This window comes from Nerophis lumbriciformis, linkage group LG02, assembly GCF_033978685.3.
Source record: "Nerophis lumbriciformis linkage group LG02, RoL_Nlum_v2.1, whole genome shotgun sequence".
In the NCBI taxonomy this organism is placed as follows: domain Eukaryota; kingdom Metazoa; phylum Chordata; class Actinopteri; order Syngnathiformes; family Syngnathidae; genus Nerophis; species Nerophis lumbriciformis.
Genome location: NC_084549.2, coordinates 37,915,377 through 37,937,017, shown reverse-complemented (window position 1 = coordinate 37,937,017; position 21,641 = coordinate 37,915,377). Strand labels below are relative to the sequence as shown.

Sequence of the window (21,641 nt, the reverse complement as noted above, 5' to 3'; positions counted from 1 at the left end):
TCCTCACCCACAGACCTACCATCCGTGTCCTACATCTGAGCAGTTTGCAAACAAATGATAGTAAACTCACTGTCTGATATCTTGGTTGCAGACATCCGGCAAGCAAACACTGTCAAAGGGAGAAGCATCAACCTGGCTTTATCTCACAGGGGTCGTCAGTCACTGAAGCATGTTGGGATGGAGGAGAAGGTTTGTTGATTTAATTTAGTCTTCCATTGAGACATGAATCATTTATATGTAGATTCACAATTATACCCCTGTAACAAACAACTACAAGTGCTATCATGCATCCTAATTGTTTTTGTCCGTGACTTTTCAGAAAGATTACACACTCGTCTTTATCAGTTAATAATGAATATTTCATAGGTTTAGGTGCCGATCGATTGGCCTCGGATCAGTATGGGCCAATTTTTGTGAAAAAAAAAATGTGATCGCCATTATAGACCAATGTCTTTTAATGCCACTCACAAACGCAGATCCCCTCTAGATGACATTGTATTTGTTTTCAATCCCTCGGCTGACAAGGAGCTACCAGCTAATCATGTATCCCCATGCATAGTGTGGAACCGGCCCCCTAAGCTATATAACCACCTACATCGCGGCAAAAACTGTATTTGTTAGGATCTTAAATAGTATTATCTCTGGATGACAAGGCTAAACATGAAAGCACACTGAAAGCAAGTCAGAAGCAGACTTTTGCTCAAGCAATTGTATGCAATAAAGTACATTAAGGAACTATAGTTTAAATAGTGTGTTGATATTGTTACACTGTCAATAGCATTCACCATAATTACATTGAAAAATGTACAGTTAATACATGTGATCGGTATTGGTATTGGTATCAAACCCTGAACATTCTTTAGCTAAATGTACAGGTGCAGTCGCGATCAAAAGTTTACATACACTTGTAAAGAACATAATGTCGTGGCTGTCTTGAGTTTCCAATAATTTTTCCAATCTTATTTTTTGTGATAAAGTGATGGGAGCACATACTTGTTGGTCACAAAAAACATTCATGAAGTTTGGTTCTTTTATGTAGCCATCCACAAGCTTCTGGCAAGCTTCTGGTTGAATTGTTGAACATTCCTCTTGATAAAATTGGTGCAGTTCAGCTATATTTGTTGGTATTCTGACATGGACTTGTTTCTTCAGCATTGTTCACACGTTTAAGTCAGGACTTTTGGAAGGCCATTCTAAAACTTTAATTCTAGCCTGATTTAACCATTCCTTTACCACTTTTGACGTGTGTTTTGGGTCATTGTCCTGTTGGAACACCCAACTGCGCACAAGACCCAACCTCCGGTCCAATGATTTTAGGTTGTCCTGGAGAATATGGAGGTAATCCTCCTTTTTCATTGTCCCATTTACTCTCTGTAAAACACCAGTTCCATTGGCAGCAAAACAGGCTCAGAGCATAATACTACCACCACCATGCTTGGCGGTAGGTGTGGTGTTCCTGGGATTAAAGGCCTCACCTTTTCTCCTCCAAACATATTGCTGGGTATTGTGGCCAAACAGCTCAATTTTTGTTTCATCTGACCACAGAACTTTCCTCTAGAAGGTCTTATCTTTGTCCATGTGATGTCATGTAAATACATTTTGTCAATCTCTATTTCTGACTATAATTTGTGTGTATAAAAACACAATCCATGGGTTGATATTGTTTACAGTATAAACATAATAGTGTATTTTTGCCCTTTAGGACTATAAGTAAAACAGGTTTCTGTAAAGTGGTACTCTTCTCTTTTAGATTGTTTCCAAGGGAATTGCCATGCATGCAAGAATGATCCATTCGTTAAATGGGGTACAATCTCCAATTCCGTATGGCAAGAAGGGCCAGGTGAGACACTCTTTCCATGGGATTCTAACTCACACATGTAGTGGCGGTTCTAACTTCAATAGCGCCCTGTCCAAGACACCCCTTTGGTGACCCCACACCTCCTTTGAGCTGTCCCGTTCGTCCTCTCGCCTATATCAGATGCGTTTCATAATAGGGTCTACATATTTTAAAGTGATGACATCCTCTTAGATTTCTCTACAACAATGTGTTACATGTGCAGTGTTGATAGATGACAAATGAGAAATTATCATACCAAACACTTAAAATAATTGTATTTTGAGAAAAAATATTGTTCCTACTCAATTTGCTCAGGAGCATCAGTAAAACATGACCATAGACCGAGTATAGTATAGCTTATAATGCAGTGTACCTTTAAAGTACCAAGTCAATGTACGTGTGTTTAACCTACTTTGCCAATAAACATGATTCTGATGCTAAATATGGATGTAACGGTATCAAAAACTCACAGTGCAATATTATCACGGTATTAAGGCCATGGTACGAAATTATTGTGGTATATGCCCCCCAAAAAAAGACTTAACAATACCATAGTGTGTAAAATTAAGTGGCAGGAAAGTTTAGGATAACACACTTACTGTAATTGAACACAAACATGATGCTCAAATGTTTTAATCCTATTTGTTACTGCAAACAAGTATGTTTCAGTGCAAATAATTGTATTGGAACTCTTGCAAGCAAATATATATACTATATATACATATATATAAAAACCCTTACAGTTGAGTGTCTTTAAAGTGACAAAGTAAACATTGTAAGTGTAAAACAATAATGTTCAGTTTAGTTTTAACTTTTACTTTCAGTGTCCTCTGCATTGGACATTTTGGACACAATGCTGTTTCTCAAAAAAATTAACTTACAATATTACTTTTAATAATTTGAATACCTCACAAAATAATGTTTAGCCTCACTGGCTTCTAATATCTTTATCTTAGTACCGGTGCGCCTTGACATAGTCTGTTTTGGCTTGGAACGCTCGAGACGAACCTGGCACGCTTTATTACCTCTGCCAAAGAGGTCATGTCTTCGCCAGGGGTTGCTTGTCTGTTTGTCAGTGTTACGGTCCCCGTGTCGTGGTCTAGTCTATAGTCTATAGCAGGGGACACCAACCTTTTTGAAACCAAGAGCTACTTCTTGGGTACTGATTAATGCGAAGGGCTACCAGTTTGATACACACTTAAATAAATTGCCAGAAATAGCCAATTTGCTCAATTTACCTTTAACTCTATGTTATTATTAATAATTAATGATATTTATCTTTGTGGAAACACGGATCATCTTAATGATTTCTCACAATAAATATATATATAAACAGATAAATATGAATATGCAACACTTTATTTTTATATTTTCTCTAAGTGCACATTTTTCAAATTGAACATTTTCAAATGATCACTTCTAAGACAGTCTTGTGAAATAAAACAATATTCCATTTTAACTAGCTAGCCACTAACATTTTTTAACAAATCATGAATTACTTTGCACCATGTTTGTACAAATAATAACTCATGTAAAATACAAAAGTCAACTCTCAAATGTTTAAATAAATCATATCACACTTTGAATTGGACACCAAATCTGTTATCTGTTTCTTTGTCAGTTAGTGAAGACCAAGTCTTTAAAATATTTTCTTGGATTTTCAAATTCTATTTGAGTTTTGTCTCTCTTAGAATTAAAAATGTCGAGCAAAGCGAGACCAGCTTGCTAGTAAATAAATAACATTTAAAAAATAGAGGCAGCTCACTGGTAAGTGTTGCTATTTGAGCTATTTTTAGAACAGGCCAGCGGGCTACTCATCTGGTCCTTACGGGCTACCTGGTGCCCGTGGGCACCGCGTTGGTGACCCCTGGTCTATAGTCTAGACCACCTAGTTCTAGACTAGGTGGTCTAGTCTAAAACTAGACCACAAAAGACGGACACTTTGGATTTGCTTGTTCTTCTTGAATGGTTAAATCAAAACAGGAATGTTAGCACAAATTCTAGTGTCGCTAATACAGAGAGTCCTAGGAACACATGCGGGTGTGCGGTGAATCTGCAGAAATCTCCTAAAATTTGGGGAAATGTAGTTTATTTCAGACGAGCCAACGCAAAAACACCAAAAAAAAACTACACTCACCACGTTTTTGTTTGATGTCGTTATACATCACGGCATTATTGTGAAGATTTTGAAACCGCAATACCGCAGTATCTACAATACTGTTAGATCCCTAATTCTAATAAATTACCACCACTGTTGGAAACAAGCTGCCCCTGGCAGAACAGCGTCCCCACCTGACTGTAAAGATGCAGATGAAACCACGCACAACGTTAAACAACGTTAAAAACGTATTCTCTTTGTGTTTGTTAATCTCCATAGTTTTAAAGGTTTCCAATTATCGTATATTATAAGATTTTTGCAATTATTGATTATACAATGGTTGAAATTATCTTATATATACACGATAAATATCGCACGCCAGGCAACCCTGACAGAGTAAAATATTAAATGAACACCATGCTTAATGTGATAAATGATTGTTGTAATTTTACAACATGCTACAGTTAATTTTGCATTTGCAGTGTTAAAACTAGTGCAATGTTATCACACCCCCACCATCCTAGTGTTTCTTTTTGCACCGTGCCTATTGTAAAATTAAACATTCGTTTCTGCATTTCACTATAAACACACCAAGATAAACACGTTTGTCAGCAAACTAGGAAGCAAAACAGAAACATTTTGTGCAGTTGTCTTTTCTCTCTGTCACAAGTTTGAATTGTTTATAGTATTCATGGTTTGTCTGTTTAATGCTGCTGCTATTATTATTAGACATACAATACAATCATTGTGAAGGTAGAAAGCCCAGACGCATCCGGTTTTCCAATTTAGATAAACATGCTGCCTATTTGTAAAACTGCATTATAAGTTGATGTCTTCTTTCCAGTACATCCTGTCAGTAGACCGAGCCAATCTGAACAAGGAGCTTCTAACAGGTCAGACCTTTTTGTCTTCACATAATTGTGCAGAAATGTTCTCAGTAATGAATGTGACAACATGACAGCCATAATAACGATGGAAAAATTAACATGACAGTTTAACTTTCTTATACAAAGGAATTCAAACCTAATCCAGTTAAGCAATGTTCGCATATTCATCTTTTTAAAGACAGGGGCACAGCACCAAATTCTGGGAAAAAGTTCCCACAATCTTACCGTAAACCCAAACACACTTGGTATGTTTACATGCACTAAAAAACTTATGATCACATGGATTTGGTATAAAGTACCTTTTTAAAACACATGTAAAACCATAATTAGGTTTTCGATTTTTTAAATATTAACATTTCTAGAACATATTTGGATAAACCACTCTAAATAGTTTGGTTTTGTTTAAAAAAAAAAAGTTGTTTTTTTTTTTAACCAAAAAGTGCCAACAAATTCAATATACACTACCAAAAAAATGATTTGAACTAATCATGTAATCTGACATTATTTAATTAAATATGATGATGAATACATAGTTGTTCTTTACTTCATATAGTATAAAGTATGGATATTATCTGATACACATAGCATTATCATAAATGGATAATACGAATCATAGTAATACATCATTATTATAATGATTGTATTATTATTAGTGCATCTTCATAGGGTCGGCAACCCAAAATGTTGAAAGAGCCATATTGGACCAAAACTACAAAAACAAATCTGTCTGGAGCCGCAAAAAATTAAAAGCCATATTACATACAGATATGTGTCATAGATATAAATTGAATTAAGAGGACTTAAAGGAAACTAAATGACCTCAAATATAGCAACAAATGAGGCATAATGATGCAATATGTACATATAGCTAGCCTAAATAGCATGTTAGCATCGATTAGCTTGCAGTCATGCAGTGACCAAATATGTCTGATTAGCACTCCACACAAGTCAATAACATCAACAAAACTCACCTTTCATGCACAACGTTAAAAGTTTTGTGGACAAAATGAGACAGAAAAAGAAGTGGCATAAAACACGTCCTAGAAAGTCGGAGAAAGTTATACATGTAAACAAACTAAGGTGAGTTCAAGGACCGCCAAAATTAGTAGGACAAAACGGCGCTCGCCAAATACTCGAATCAGTGAAGCATGTTTAATATAAACAGTGTGCTTTGTAACAATTAGGGAGGCTTGTGTCATGTTTGTCCTCCTACAGAAACCATATTAAAACAAAAAATAGATTTTTTTCCCCTCATCTTTTTCCATTTTTCATACATTTTTTTAAAAAGCTCCAGAGAGCCACTAGGGCGGCGCTAAAGAGCCGCATGCGGCTCTAGAACCGCGGGTTGCCGACCCCTGTTCTAGGGGTTAAGTCTCTCTCTATTTTTAAAAACTAGTGACACCTCTGTTTCTAAATTTTATTGAGTGTCTTTGAATGCACCACAATTATGGGCAATGAGATGCAAAAGTGAAACTTCTTCATATTTCTCCGATGCTGATTTAATGTATTTTTACCTTTCTTCTACACTTTGTATCACTCCAGCCTCGTTCCCAAAATGTTTGTGCTGTGTGTAAATGCTTTATTGTGAGCTTTGATGACGTTATGACGTGTATGTTGAGTGAAGTGTTGCAAGACATAGTTGGATGCTAGATTAACCTTTTAATAACCATTTTGCATTTTTTTGATAGGGAGGTGTCAGTAATCTTAGGTGTTCTTGATTTGATTCAAGCAACTTTGTTATTGAACTTTCAGGGCTATATATATTTTACTATATATTATTGACACTTTGGTGGTTTGTCCTTTTCTTGATGTTCATGGCTACATGGTTACATTAAATATAAATGATACCGTTATACTCAACAATTAAAGAGGAACATTATCACAATTTCAGAAGGGTTAAAACCATTAAAAATCAGTTCCCAGTGGCTTATTTTATTTTTCGAAGTTTTTTTCAAAATTTTACCCATCCCGCAATATCCCTTAAAAAAGCTTCAAAGTGCCTGATTTTAACCATCGTTATATACACCCGTCCATTTTCCTGTGACGTCACATAGTGAAGCCAACTCAAACAAACATGGCGCATAGAACAGCAAGCTATAGCGACATTAGCTCGGATTCAGACTTGGATTTCAGCGGCTTAAGCGATTCAACAGATTACGCATGTATTGAAACGGATGGTTGTAGTGTGGAGGCAGGTAGCGAAAACGAAATTGAACAAGAAACTGAAGCTATTGAGCCATATCGGTTTGAACCGTATGCAAGCGAAACCGACGAAAACGACACGACAGCCAGCGACACGGGAGAAAGCGAGGACGAATTTGGCGATCGCCTTCTAAGAAACAATTGGTATGTGTTTGTTTGGCATTAAAGGAAACTAACAACTATGAACTAGGTTTACAGCATATGAAATACATTTGGCAACAACGTGCACTTTGAGAGTGCAGACAGCCCAATTTTCATCAATTAATATATTCTGTAGACATACCCTCATGTCAGCAGGCCAGGGAAGCTGGGGTCGATATTTTTCTCTTGATCATCTTCGGTGGCATAAGGGACGGTGTGAGCCAAAACATCCAGTGGGTTTAGCTCGCTCGTCTGCGGGAACAAACTGCCGCCATTGCTTGCCGTGCTACCGAGGGCCTTTGTCCCTGAATTGCTCACACACTCCGGCAGATTCAATGGGGGTCTGGCGGCAGATTTCTTAGACTTTATCGTTGGGAATGCATTTGCTTTGAGTGTCGCAGGATATCCACACATTCTTGCCATCTCTGCCGTAGCATAGCTTTCGTCGGTAAAGTGTGCGGAACAGACGTCCAATTTCTTGCCACTTTCGCATCTTTGGGCCACTGGTGCAACTTGAATCCGTCCCTGTTCGTGTTGTTACACCCTCCGACAACACACCGACGAGGCATGATGTCTCCAAGGTACGGAACAGTCGAAAAAACGGAAAACAACAGAGCTGATTTGACTCAGTGTTTGAGAAAATGGCGGATTGCTTCCCGATGTGACGTCACAACGTGACGTCATCGCTCCGAGAGCGAATACTAGAAAGGCGTTTAATTCGCCAAAATTCACCCATTTAGAGTTCGGAAATCGGTTGAAAAAATATATGGTCTTTTTTCTGCAACATCAAGGTATATATTGACGCTTACATAGGTCTAGTGATAATGTTCCCCTTTAAGGCATATGTACAGTATACAGTGGAGATTGTACTGTACCCCAATGAATAGAAATGAACTCCCACCATATTTTTTTTTCAGTACAGTAGAACAACACTCAAAACAATTATTAATCTACTTGCTATTATACTGTCAATATCTTGATACTTTCTTTAGTAACATGGTTGTATGTACACTTTTGTTTAACTGTAATAAAAATGTAATCTTCTGTTGTTTGGATACTTTATATTAGTTTTGGGGATCCTACAAATGTGGGTATCGATCGAATTCCAAGCAGTTACAGATAAAGTATTTGTCATACCAATGCTGACATTGATATTTAATATTTTCCAGATCATAGAATTAATCAATTTTTGATCACAATTATAATCAGACAAAAACACAGAATGGTGGTGTAACAATATTAACAACATATTTAAACTATTTCATATCACTGATTCTGATTTCAATTGTTTGGTTTTGCCCTTGAAGTCCTCCTGTGTCTAGGGACTTATTATCTGAATTTGTAAAAAAAAGAACATATTGACAAAATGTTGATGCAACCACTGAGAATCATTTTATACTTCGTATCATTACTGTCGATATTTGTATTGATCCGACCACCTTTGTTTACTTTCAAGAGCGCTATGGCTTGAAGTTAGCGATTAGCACATCCTGCTGAGGTGTGTAGTGTAGCATGTTTAGCTATTCCTCATCCTCCAGGGAAGATACTTGTAAGAAACTTAATTTTATTTTCCGCCGTGGAGGCAAGGATTGTTGACCTACACTGTGGAGGGACGTTAGTCGCTAGCAAGACTGCTACGGTGCATTGAGATCACCTTCGTTCGTATCGCAAATTTGCGGGTCACAGCTAGAATGTGTCATCAGTATGTTTTATCACGGTATTACAATAATATTAAAAGCTTATCATCGCCCAAATGTATATCATTTATATCGTACATCGTCTATATTGCACGACTTTAATCATCTCTCATATTCCAACAAAAAATGTTGCTACAGCTAACTCTTAAAAATGTCCAAAATTTTGTGTAATCTGCAAACGTTTACGATAAACACTTTTCAGCCGTAAAATATACACAATGAATGTTTTCTACTTGTACACAACAAAGCAGACAGCAGACAATAAGGAAGCATATGGTGGTGTTTGTTTGCACACTTTGCAAACTTTGTACGCATTTATGTGAATTGGTCATATGTGTAAAACTGGACATGATATCCGTAGACCGATTATGTGTGGTCCTGTAAAGGAAACAGAAATGACAAGGCAGATACTGTTTTCTTCTCTTGCTTCCATCTGACTGAAGCATGTCCCCCTTACCAACACACTCACTGAGCTAGGAATCAGGCCCGGCCCTAACCAATCTGGCGCCCTAGGCAAGATTTTAGGTGGCGCCCCCCCACATCGGCAGTGAAGTGTATATACTCACAAGAAACCGAATAGCTTTGTCTTTGACCTTTTTTTTTTTTTTACTTACAACTATACCTAATATATAAAGGGGTGGAAAAGTGACTATTACCTGCAGGGCAAACATAGCTAACCAGAAGGCAATAACAATGTAAAAAAAAAACAGCTGCTTAAAAGATCTAATACAAATGTCCCTGAAAAATGTAAGGTGGGAGTACTGTAATTACCTAACGTTACATTATTATTTTCCATAACAATTTACCCCCCTCCACAATATTAACCCGACGTTAAAACAGAACTAGCTATTTATTGATTAGCAATTGCCGAATCATGTGACATTAGCTTAATGCTAAAAAGCCGGGTTACTATCACATTCTGTAACAGACAAATAATTTCATGTTCGGCTCACCTACCTGCTACCTCTGTCTTTTCTCGTTTCTCCTCCTCTTCTTTTCTCTTTTTTCTTCCCTGGGCACCTGACAGTTTTGGCCGTTTTGACATCTTGTGTTGATTTTTTGATGTGGTGACGTCCAAAAAGAGTCATGATACGGGAAGGGAGGGGGCGCACCGTGCGGGGGGAGAGGGGGGAGGGGGGGGCGTAATGTTGTAACAAATAATATTTCTATTAAATAGGCTTTACTTTGCATTTTAATTAACTTGGGATTATTTTTTGTATTTAGAAATAATAGTACCAACTTTTTTTTTCTTCTTTTTTTCTCTCCAACATTTGTGGCACTGGCGTGGCGCCCCCTGATGGACGGCGCCCTTAGCATTTGCCTATACGGCCTATGCCACGGGCCGGCCCTGCTAGGAATGATGGTAAACTGGAGAAATAACTCTCAACATAAATGTTATTTAGATGAAATATAAAGGTTCCTAAATACAAATACAATGGTGTTTTGTTTGATTGATTGAATACAAGTTTAATTGGTTCTGTGGCAGTCTTAACCCAAAATACTCAGATTATTGTTCACCATTAAAATTAAGAGAAATTAAATTATTCATTTTGCCAAAACACCACATTTCTACTATGTAATATGCTTTTAAATAAAAAAACAAAACCTCTTGGTCTAAAATATTGTATAGAAACAGTACAATAGAATGCACTACAAACAACTACAGTAGTTTTATGAAGTAATTATAATGTACAGTACTGTGCTCTCTTGTGGTTGTTGCCTTTTTTTGTTTCTTGCATTGAAAAAAGAGAACAGTCTCCCAAGTCAAATTCCTTGTATTGGTAAACACACTTGGCCAATAAGTCTGATTCTGTTTCACAGTATCCTTTGCGAGCTACTCAAACACACCATCAGCAGCTTTTCCATTATTTCATGGATAAATGTCCTTTGTTTAAAAAACTACTTTGACGCACTTGGCTGGTGTTATTTAAGTTTTCTGCTATTAGCTGATGCTAGCAAGTGAGATACTGGAAGTCAGGCGGATTTTACCTGGATCACTGTGGAATTCGCTATGCCAACTAACATTGGGGAGGTATCTGAAACTGGCTGGTAACCTACATTTTTGCTCGCAACTTATAACAAAATATTTTGTAATGTGGGGCATTGTATATTAACAAGTGTGACCAAACATAAAAAAAAAAAAAACACAGGATGATGCATAGTTATTGAAAAAAATATCCTTAAAACATTGCAACTATTGCTGCCATTGCTGCAGCTTTGTGAAAAAGCTGCCGCTAAATCAGGCAGTGTAGGCCAGAACAATCACAAAAAAGTCCTGAGGAATCCTCGCGGGACTACATTCAAAAAAATGTGAGGCTACTGGGAGGGCACTTTGATCTATTTAATAAGGCCAATAAAAACAAGCTGCGGGCAATGACATATAATAGGGAAAGAGCAGGAATACATTTGCAGGTTCTGCTGGACTGACTAAACATTATGAAGTGTATAATGTGTTCATATCAGCAATGCATATAGCAAAATCAATTTGTCAATACTGCAACAGCAAAATCCAAGTGGGTACTCATGCCATTTTTTTAATGACTTTTTTAAATTAAACTCTAAAGGACGAACTACACAAAATATGGCAATGATGTAATCATGCTGCAAACCGTGTTGTTTTTCCAGGCCAAAACAAATCTATTCCATTTAATGACGTGCCTCGGTTTACACTGGGAGATAATTGGTGACGGTGTGGTTCTGGCTTGTAATCAAACTCGATCTTATGCGGCTGAACCAGACTCCTGGAATGAAAACAGACATTAAGAGATTTAGTTTGCACAAAAGCAGCTCCACTAAAAATGACACTGCTGCGTACACACAGCACAGAGTACTTGTTCCATTTCAGCAGTTGGACCGATTTTATCTGCATTGCATTGAAAGTCCACAGTGCTGTTGTTGTATCATGCATGTGTTGGTGATAGGGATGTGTAGTGATAGGGATGTGTAGTGATAAATGATAAATGCGTTAAAATGTAATATCGGAAATTATCGGTATCGTTTTTTTTTTTTATCGGTATCGGTTTTATTTTTTTAAATGTTTTAAATTTTTTTATTAAATCAACATAAAAACACAAGATAGACTTACAATTAGTGTACCAACCCAAAAAACCTCCCTCCCCCATTCACACTCATTCACACAAAAGGGTTGTTTCTTTCTGTTATTAATATTCTGGTTCCTACATTATATATCAATAAATATCAATACAGTCTGCAAAAACATGCACCTGGGGATAGGTTGATTGGCAACACTAAATTGGCCCTAGTGTGTGAATGTGAGTGTGAATGTTGTCTGTCTATCTGTGTTGGCCCTGTGATGAGGTGGCGACTTGTCCAGGGTGTACCCCGCCTTCCGCCCGATTGTAGCTGAGATAGGCTCCAGCATCCCCCGCGATCCCAAAGGGAAAAAGCGGTAGAAAATGGATGGATGGATGGAGTCTGCAAGGGATACAGTCCGTAAGCACACATGACTGTGCGTGCTGCTGGTCCACTAATAGTACTAACGTTAAACAGTTAATTTTACTAATTTTCATTAATTACTGTTTTTATATTGTTTTACTTTCTTTTTTATTCAATAATTTTTTTTAAATTTATTTATCTTATTTTATTATTATTTTTAAAAAGTACCTTATCTTCACCATACCTGGTTGTCCAAATTAGGCATAATAATGTGTTAATTCCACGACTGTATATATCGGTTGATATCGGTATCGGTTGATATCGGTATCGGTAATTAAAGAGTTGGACAATATCGGAATATCGGATATCGGCAAAAAGCCATTATCGGACATCCCTAGTTGGGGATATAAACTCCTTTTTTGTGTGTCATTTTGTTCCAACAGAGGCTGAAAAGTATGCAAACACAAAGTTGAACTTTGAACACAAACTACAGGACTGGAGTGCTAAAACAGGGCTAATGACCTTTACCAAGTAAGTGAAACACGTGGAGATGCAGACAAAAATATGCATAATATATGAATAGTCATTGATTATGTTCTCTCCGTGTATGTGCATGTAAGAAAGAACATGTGGCCTTGAACATGTTTACTGCCTGGATTGTGGTAAACATTCAGCAGTCCGTGAGTGTGACTTTTAGTGGCCTTGTAATTGGTTGTCTTTGGAGGTAAATTTACAACGCAATTAACTGTGAAAACACCTGAGGGTCATTTTCCTTCAGGTAATTGCAGTACGCAGAAAGGCAACACATCTAATTGAATCAAACAGATTCATTGCATTAAATTAATCGATATCCATCCTGTGTTTTATGTATTTTATGCCCTGTGGCCAATAATGTACTCGCTTGTAAATATGGGTGCATTAGTCACGAGCAAGTGCATTTTAATCAAGTTTTATGTCAAAGGTAATGAGTGTGCTTTAAAATCACATGAGCACTTTACACATCCAGGGCACCACATGCTTTTATTTGTTCTATGCAGATTGTATGATTGTAGCCCAGTTAACTGCCTTTTGTATACTGTTTTGCAAGACCCGTGTCATGTGACTTCAAACTTGACCCCCCTATTGGCTGGTTCTGAGACACAATCGATTGCTTCAGTCTTGATTTACCGAAAATGAGTCTTGCTTTTTGAAGCAGGAAATTTTTCGACGCTGAATTTTTTCACACTTAATTTTTATACACCGAATTTTTATTCATTTAATTTTTTTTACACTGAATTTTTACACACTTTAAAACACAGATTATTTTGCAGTGAAATTGCCAGCATAATTTGATGTAAAAAAAATTCATTCTACAAAATTCAGATACAAAAAAGTCACTTACAGATTATTTTACAGTGAAATTGCCAGCATAATTTGATGTAAAAAAAATTCATTCTACAAAATTCAGATGCATAAATTCAATGTCAAAAAAAGTTTTCATAATAAAGACACAAATTAACTTCCATACTATATGTGATTAAAAAATCACCAATAAATTAGATCACATGGGAAGAATGGATACAACTAAGTAGAGCTGAGGCTAAGGCAGAGCAATGAGGCTGTCAGGTAGGTGTCTATATAGCAACAGCAGCATACAAATAAATAACAGCAATACTAAACCCTAATATGGTAAGCCCACATGGAAGCAAAGCTAGGCACAAAAGGAAAATCCTTTGAAGCGTGGAAAGAAAAACGTTTTCTTGCAGAATGTGCAAACTGATACCTGTACGATGACGGTCGATTGTTCCGTCTTTTTTTCTGTTCTCTAACATCCCATTGAATATGTTGAGTCATCTGTCTTGACTGAGTAAGTCCATCTCCAGATAATGTTGGAGCTCCAATTTGAGCGGTGAGTGCAATCGTGGATTTTTGAGTCGCAGCAGTGACATGCAATGACCTTCATACCAGGTGGTTAGATTTTCTTTTTTTTGTTGTATGAATTCCATCCATCCATTTTCTACCGCTTGTCCCTTTTTGGGGTGAATCCATAAGCTCTAATCACTGTTAATACAGGTTGCTCATCAAGATGATAACAAGAAAAAGACGGGAGTAATTCACTTTCATAAAAGTGTCATAATCACACACTTCTTAGTCCCATTTATTTGCTTTGATAAAATAAAATAAAAACATTTGGAGAGGGACAAGCCGTAGAAAATGAATGGATGGCATTTGGAGTCTTTCTTACCTTCTACCGTATTTGTATGTGAAGTATGGTAACTGTCCTCCATGAAAATGTACTTTGTATGATTACCTGTTTTGTGTGTAAGTACAGTTTAGACAAGTAGTTCCATCCATCCATTTTCTACCGCTTGTCCCTTTTGGGGTCGCGGGTAGACAAGTAGTTGATCTTTTTTAAATGAACTCCTCCATATTGGCAGCCATTTATTCATTCATTTATTCATTCAGTAAATCATGTAGACATAGTTCTTGCATCCGACAAAAACCCCCCCAAAATCACAAACGCTGTCTTTCTCGCTGATAAAATATAGTAACAACATGCTAGCTCACGATCGCCCTTTACATTGTGGCAAATCAGAGTACTACGAGAGGCACTCTAAGAGCCTACAGCTGTATTCATAGCCCGATTATCAAGAATAATTATATGTGTGAATGCTTCTCAGCACCCCCCGCGATCCCAAAAGGGACAAGCGGTAGGAAATGGATGGATGGATGCTTCTCAGCATTCACACAATGATTTTACACGTGCTGTACATTAAAAAACATTAACCATCAGCGGACAAAGGCTGACTTTTTTGTCCTTTCAGTAATTTTTTGCTGTATTTCAGCCATCATTTTTGTTGTGATACTTTATCCTGAGTGTTTTTTTCATGTCAAATTCTTTCACAGGTGTACGATACATCGACAGTTATTCCACAATACTCCAAAAACCAAACAGGACATAAAAGTCCTTTATTTTTCAAAGGGCATTAACACATTTTTAAATTCATATTTTTTTTACTTTCTTTGCTCAAATATTATTTTCAACCCTAAACAAAAATTTAATAGTAATATTTTTATTTGTATTCTAATGTTTTTAAGGCTTTTTGATCAAATGATGTCACAGTTGTCAATTAGTATGAATTTGCATAACATTAGTTATGTATTTACTAATTTATACCTGTTTAAAAGGCCTTCAAAAGGGTCAACATTTAGAAAAACATTGCACGTTCGATATTTTTGTTTAGGACGTAAGTTGATTAAGTAATTTTTTCAAAAAAAAAAAAGTAAAACAAGAAAAAAAGTATTCAAAAACTTATGGACTTTTATGTCCTGTTAGGCTCTGAAGATACTGTAATTAAAACTGAATGTCCCCAAAGGGTTTTTAAACAGGCTGTAGATTCTAAAGTGTACTCATTAAAAATTGATGGTGTACAAATGTCTCTGCAAACATTATTTTGGTAACATTGTGAAAAGCAGACCAGTCAGTAAGCCACGCCCTCAGCCTCTTTCGCTGTCCACGCAGAAAGGCAAGAACGAGGGGCGGTACAGTACACACAATCATTTTGTTAGGTTTGTGTGCAAAACTAGTGATTTTCACTCAAATAAATGTTAAAGCACTATTGCAATCACACAAAACATACATTTATAACAGTTTTTGAACAAATATTAATATTTATTATTTTAGGTTTTAGTTTTTTTTTTCCATCATAATAACATCCATCCATTTTCTACCGCTTGTCCCTTTTGGAGTTGCGGGGGGTGCTGGAGCCTAACTCAGCTGCATTCAGACAGAAGGCGGTGTACACCCTGGACAAGTTGCCACCTCATCACAGGGCCAGCACAGATAGAACAATGACAGCAATATGCATTCCGTCATGACAGGTCCCTCCTGGACTTGTCACGTGTTGTCTTTGTTGTATTGATTCTCTATGTTAGTGTTTAGTTCTTGTCTAGCGCTCCTATTTTGGTTTCCTCTTCCTGCGTGTTGTCCTGCAATGACATGACCATTAATTGAGCGCCGTTCTCAGCACCTGCCTTTGTTTAGTCATTAGTGTCCCCACTTGTTGTCTACACTAATCACGCCCCCTTACAAACCTGATCTTTGATCTTCGGGGCGGGTATTTTGTTTTCCTTTGCGGATGATTACGTTCATTGTTTGCTGATATTTTTTTATGATTCATATAAGCTTAGTGCTGCATTATACATCCATGCCTTTTGATGCTAGGTTAAGAATAATCTTAGTTTTTGCCTCGTGCTTCCGTGCACGTTCCAGTAGCATGTCTCTGTGCTTAAAGAAAGAAGTATAGACTCTTCTTACCTGCACACCAGTGACGTGCAGTCACTAGAGGCAGGTGAGGCTGTGCCTCACCTGCCATCATGGAAAGAAAAAAAATGTAAAAAGACAAAAAAAAATTAAATTGTTATATGTATCCAGTGATTATACTATAAAGTTATTTTCCATTTAACTTCACCAGTTTTAGATTATTTTTATTCAAAATCGCTGAATTTTCACATTTGCCGTTCAAATACTGAGAAGAGACGGTGCGGTGAACAGCAGCCAGTTGAGGCACGTCACTCAGTGCCGCACCATGGATTGCGCAATGACTCGGCTAACTGCTGGCCTGCTGTGCAGTGAGACTGTATTGCTATATGAACTATATTATACATTTCCATAGTTTAGTTAGCTGAGGTATATAATGTACAGTGTATTTTGTCAACAACTGTATGTGTGTACAGTATTTCTTGCGCTGAGCGATCATAAAACGGCTGCAAAAGACGCACTGGCTGAGGCTCGCCTCCTGCACCCCCACCGTAGAATTGTTATATCAACTAAAGCCCACACTTAAACTTTCCACGTGCAAGATTGAATCTATTTAAAAAAAATATTTCATAAGAAGCCAAAAAGTGCAAAAACAATAATGTTGGTGTTGGAGGAGTTGTGAATGACTGCAGGGACACAACATTAGATACACCTGCGGACTGCAGGTGTACCTAATTCACAACTCCTCCAACACGAACATTATTGTTTTTGCACTTTTTGGCTTCTTATTAAATAACTTTTGTAACCTATTTTCATGGGCTTTCCTCTTTGTGATGTTAAGTTCCTGTTATGCGCTGTTATACAGTATATGCCTTGAGCTCTTATTTTGAAGGCGTTTAGAGCGGAAGTGATGTCACGTTGCGGAGGTTTTTGAAAGAAGGTAAATAAAGTGGTCCTCGTGTAAACTGGAGCCTCCGTGTTTGTTATTTTGTAGTTTCATACAGTATAGGCGACATTTATAAACCCTCGGTTACACTTTTTTAAATAGATTCAATCTTGCACGTGGAAAGTTTAAGTGAGGGCTTTAGTTGCGGCGCATGGACTTAATTTCTAAGTAAAGGTAAGACCATAATAACGTTTTTTTTATTAAATGTGCTTTTTTGTGTGCTACAGTTTGTATGTGTAAAGTTAAAGTTAAGTTAAAGTACCAATGATTGTCACACATACACTAGGTGTAATGAAATGTGTCCTCTGCATTTGACCCATCCCCTTGATCACCCCCTGGGAGGTGAGGGGAGCAGTGGGCAGCAGCGGCGCCGCGCCTGGGAATCATTTTTGGTGATTTAACCCCCAATTCCAACCCTTGATGCTGAGTGCCAAGCAGGGAAGAATGCTGGTATGAGCTTTTAAACATAACCCGTTAACTGCTGCCAATCAAATGGTGAATAAGATACTCTTTAGGGTTCATATGTTTGTAAATCTGACTGTGATGAAGTCAGTGCCTCACCAGCCATCAACCTCACCGCACGTCACTGCTGCACACTGCATCACGGTTGTCCTTCCGCATCTTGGGAACAGGACTCTCGCTATTATGTGACCCGAACGTGACACATCATTGCACATTTAATCACATTAGTCCATTTATCCGTCCATGTTTCTACAGCTTGTCCCGTCGAAGGGTCGAGAGCCTATATTCCAGGTGCACTCGAGCGGAAGGCAGGGTACACCCTGGACAAGACACCACCTCATCATATAAATTAATTAATCTGGAATTATTTTGAATAAATGAATACATCTCCAGAGTGGAAAAAAGTATGACTTGTTGTAAAATAATGTGTGGTACAGCTCTCATTAGATTGTGCTGGTTTATTTTACAAAATGGCTGGCGTGTGAAGGGTTTTGTTGTCTTGCTGTGTCCATCAGGCCAGACGGGTCCAAGGAGCAGATAGAAGCAGACCTTATTGTGGGATGCGACGGAGCCTTCTCGGCCGTCCGCAAGCAATTCCTCCGTCAAAGCCGCTTCAACTACAGTCAGACTTACATCCCTCATGGCTACATGGAGCTCACCATGCCACCCGTCAACGGAGAAGTCAGTTCTGCAAGATCCACACTTATTTTTAAAAAGGTGTTTTCTTTACATATCCTGTGTGTTCCCCAGTTTGCCATGAAGGCCAATTACCTTCACATCTGGCCCCGAAACACATTCATGATGATTGCGCTCCCCAACTTGGTACGTGTGATTCATTGTCTTCACATTCTGGATGTACATGTATGCTTTTAAATGTCAGTACCTCCTACTATTTGCATACACTAACCTTCACATAATTAGTCAAATCAGCATAATTGGGTGCGAATATTTCAAAGCAGGATCGACCTCGGTGACGGTCTTGAACAGTCAATTAGCCTAAATTGACTATACAGACTTCCTCATCAGGTAGTCTTACACTGCAAAATGGTGTTCGACCCATTTTTCACACGGCTGTTCTTTTCCATTACAACCTCTACTGCCCTTCTTAATCCCAAAATGATTTTTTTCTGCACGGCTGAGTAAGCAGCTTCACTGTCTCTTGTGAGGCAAGGTTACAGCCGCAGACTAAGAAGTGCATCAGCACTGTCACTCACTGTCCTTAGCACTCGGGACAGCTTTGGGCTGTGAGGAAAAAAAGAGCACATATCTTTGCTGCCTGGCTGCCATGGTAACAGAATCAGTGCAATTTAGTCTCTACAGGGAGGACATTGTTGGTGGCAACACCTTGAGCGGATAATGACAGCTCACAATAGGTGATATTTAACTATTAATAATACTTTATGTAGATACGTGGAAAGAAAATACATTGCATGAATACATGTATTCATGCAAATTATTGATGCAAGACTTAATATTAACATACTTGTTTATTCCTGACTTTGGACACATCTTTAAAGAGCCACCTCTAACTTGTAGTAAGATATATAAAAAACTCTATTTCGGATAATAATTAACTTCTAAACGCCACACAACATGTGCAAAAGTTGCACACTGAAGAGGGAGAACTGAATGTCCTGATAGCACAGCTGACTCAGCATATTTTTACCTTCCTTTGTTTCTCATGTCAAAATAAGTACAAAGGCAACATTTAGTCAGTTAGTTAGTAGCATTACACAAAACGTACACCGCTTTTTTCTGTGAAACCTTTTGTCATGTCCATAGAAAAAACATGTTTTTTTCATTGCAATTTCCTCTCAATGGAAACTTCAACCCATTGTCCTTGATTAAATATTATCACTGCACCATGATGCTGTACAGTGGTCAGAGTAGATTAGCCAGAAGTTGTACTCAAGTAAAAGTAGCACGACTTACTGATTAATATGACTCAAGTAAAGTAAAAAGTACTCATCTAAATAAGTACTTCAGTAAGAGTTTGTAAGTATTTGGTGGAAAAACTATTCAGGTACTGATAACTAGAGAGTATAACGTCTGATTTAGTTAATAGCTATTTTTCAATGGTTCTTGAACTACAACCATATTTGGTGTGTTTGTGTGGGTGTGAGACACAACTACAGCGTGTACCACAATATATGCACATTTTGCAGTCACGTATGAATGACATTGGCACAGGGCTAATGTTAGCATATGCACAGCTAAAACGAAAACATCTACAATTGACCGCAACATGTTTTCTGTAGTTGGAAGTGGAATTCTTGTCGGCTGAAATGTGACATTTCTACTGACAGACGACAGTGCATGATATACAGTAACTGTCGTTTTTCATAGTTTGTAAGGTAAACGATGGGAGAGTTGTGTTGCCTCGTGTGATGTCATGTCACATTTTGCAGTGTGTAGTATGAGCAGTGTTGGAACTAACGCGTTACTGTGTAACGCGTTACTGTAGTGCCGTTATTTTCGGCAGTAACTAGTAGTCAAATGCGTTATTTTTTGTATTCAGTAACTCAGTTACTGTTACTACATAATGCGTTACTGCGTTATTTTACGTTATTTTTTATATAGTATCGGCTAGAAACTGAGAAGATCTGAGTGTGATTTATTGGAGAGCTGCTGTGTCGTCCTGAATCTTCCTGTGTCACAAGAGGCGCGCTCTGTGTGTGTGTGTGTGTGGTGGTGGTGGGGGGCATGGGGGCATGGCGTGTCTGTGTTTACTAACAAGACATCATGGCGTAGCCGATGTCGAGTTTCTTAACATGGAGATATTCTCACTACTTTTCTTTTGTCGAGCCCAAAGAAAAGAACATTTTAGTTAAAGGAAAGCTGTGTCTTGGATCAAAGATCCTATCTACTGCCCAAAACAGCAATTCAAATCTGCTGAAACAGCTACAAAAGCAACATGCTTCGACGAAGCTAGTAAAGAGAGACACAGACTCCGATGCCACTTCACCTCCACCTCCACCTCCACCTCCACCACCACCTAAGGATTTTAACGAAGGGACTGCTAGCCATGGCAACATTGATAGAGTCATTGCAGCGTATGTGGTAGAATACATGCAGGCTATTTCTACAGTGGAGTCACCCGCTTTCAGGCAGCTAATTAGCATGATAGCGGGTGTCAAATGGCAAATGGCACAAAAACATTTTCCAAGTACCTGGACACAGTGGACAGTGAGCACATAAAACATGGAAAGCGAGCTAAAGAAGACACTCCAAACTCTGCCTCTGCTCATCATTCAGCACTGAAGGTACACACTCTGTCAGTTCTCTCATATACTGTTGCTCTTTCATTCTAGAGTGTTTGATTATCACATCACACTAAATGTATAGACTATAAAGTTCACAAACATAAAGAGGGATCCTAGTGGGTCAGGCCAATCTTTCCTTTTCTCTAAACTAAAATTGGGGAAATGCGTAGAGTGTTCTGGGCTTCAGTACAGTGTTGATCTCCTGAAGACATGATTTTATTTCACGATTCCTTGAGAGAAAAAAACGCCTGGTTAGGCGTGTGAATAGCAGTATGTGTGCTGACATATAATCATGTCATGTGTGCCTTCCTTGGGTGAAGCCAGGTTTACAGCTATGTTGTGACATGTTGTTATTATGCGGTTTGTTACTTATGTATGTTATGTTGCAGCTATTTAAAATAGTTGTGTCAATTTGTTCTGGCCCGAAATAAATTGGCCCTTTGAAGCATATCTTTGTCTTTGTGTGTTGTAT

The 21,641-nt window shown here is 37.9% G+C and overlaps 1 protein-coding gene across 1 annotated transcript in view; it reads left to right on the top strand.

Moving 5' to 3' along the window:
* kmo (kynurenine 3-monooxygenase) overlaps positions 1–21,641 on the top strand; it is a 34,877-nt gene that overhangs the window by 392 nt on the left and 12,844 nt on the right. Inside the window, exons 3-8 of the mRNA XM_061962323.1 lie at positions 92–189; positions 1,751–1,840; positions 4,780–4,828; positions 12,702–12,789; positions 18,422–18,587; positions 18,657–18,728. Of these exons, the coding sequence (XP_061818307.1) occupies positions 92–189; positions 1,751–1,840; positions 4,780–4,828; positions 12,702–12,789; positions 18,422–18,587; positions 18,657–18,728 (563 nt within the window). The remainder of the gene's footprint in view (positions 1–91; positions 190–1,750; positions 1,841–4,779; positions 4,829–12,701; positions 12,790–18,421; positions 18,588–18,656; positions 18,729–21,641) is intronic.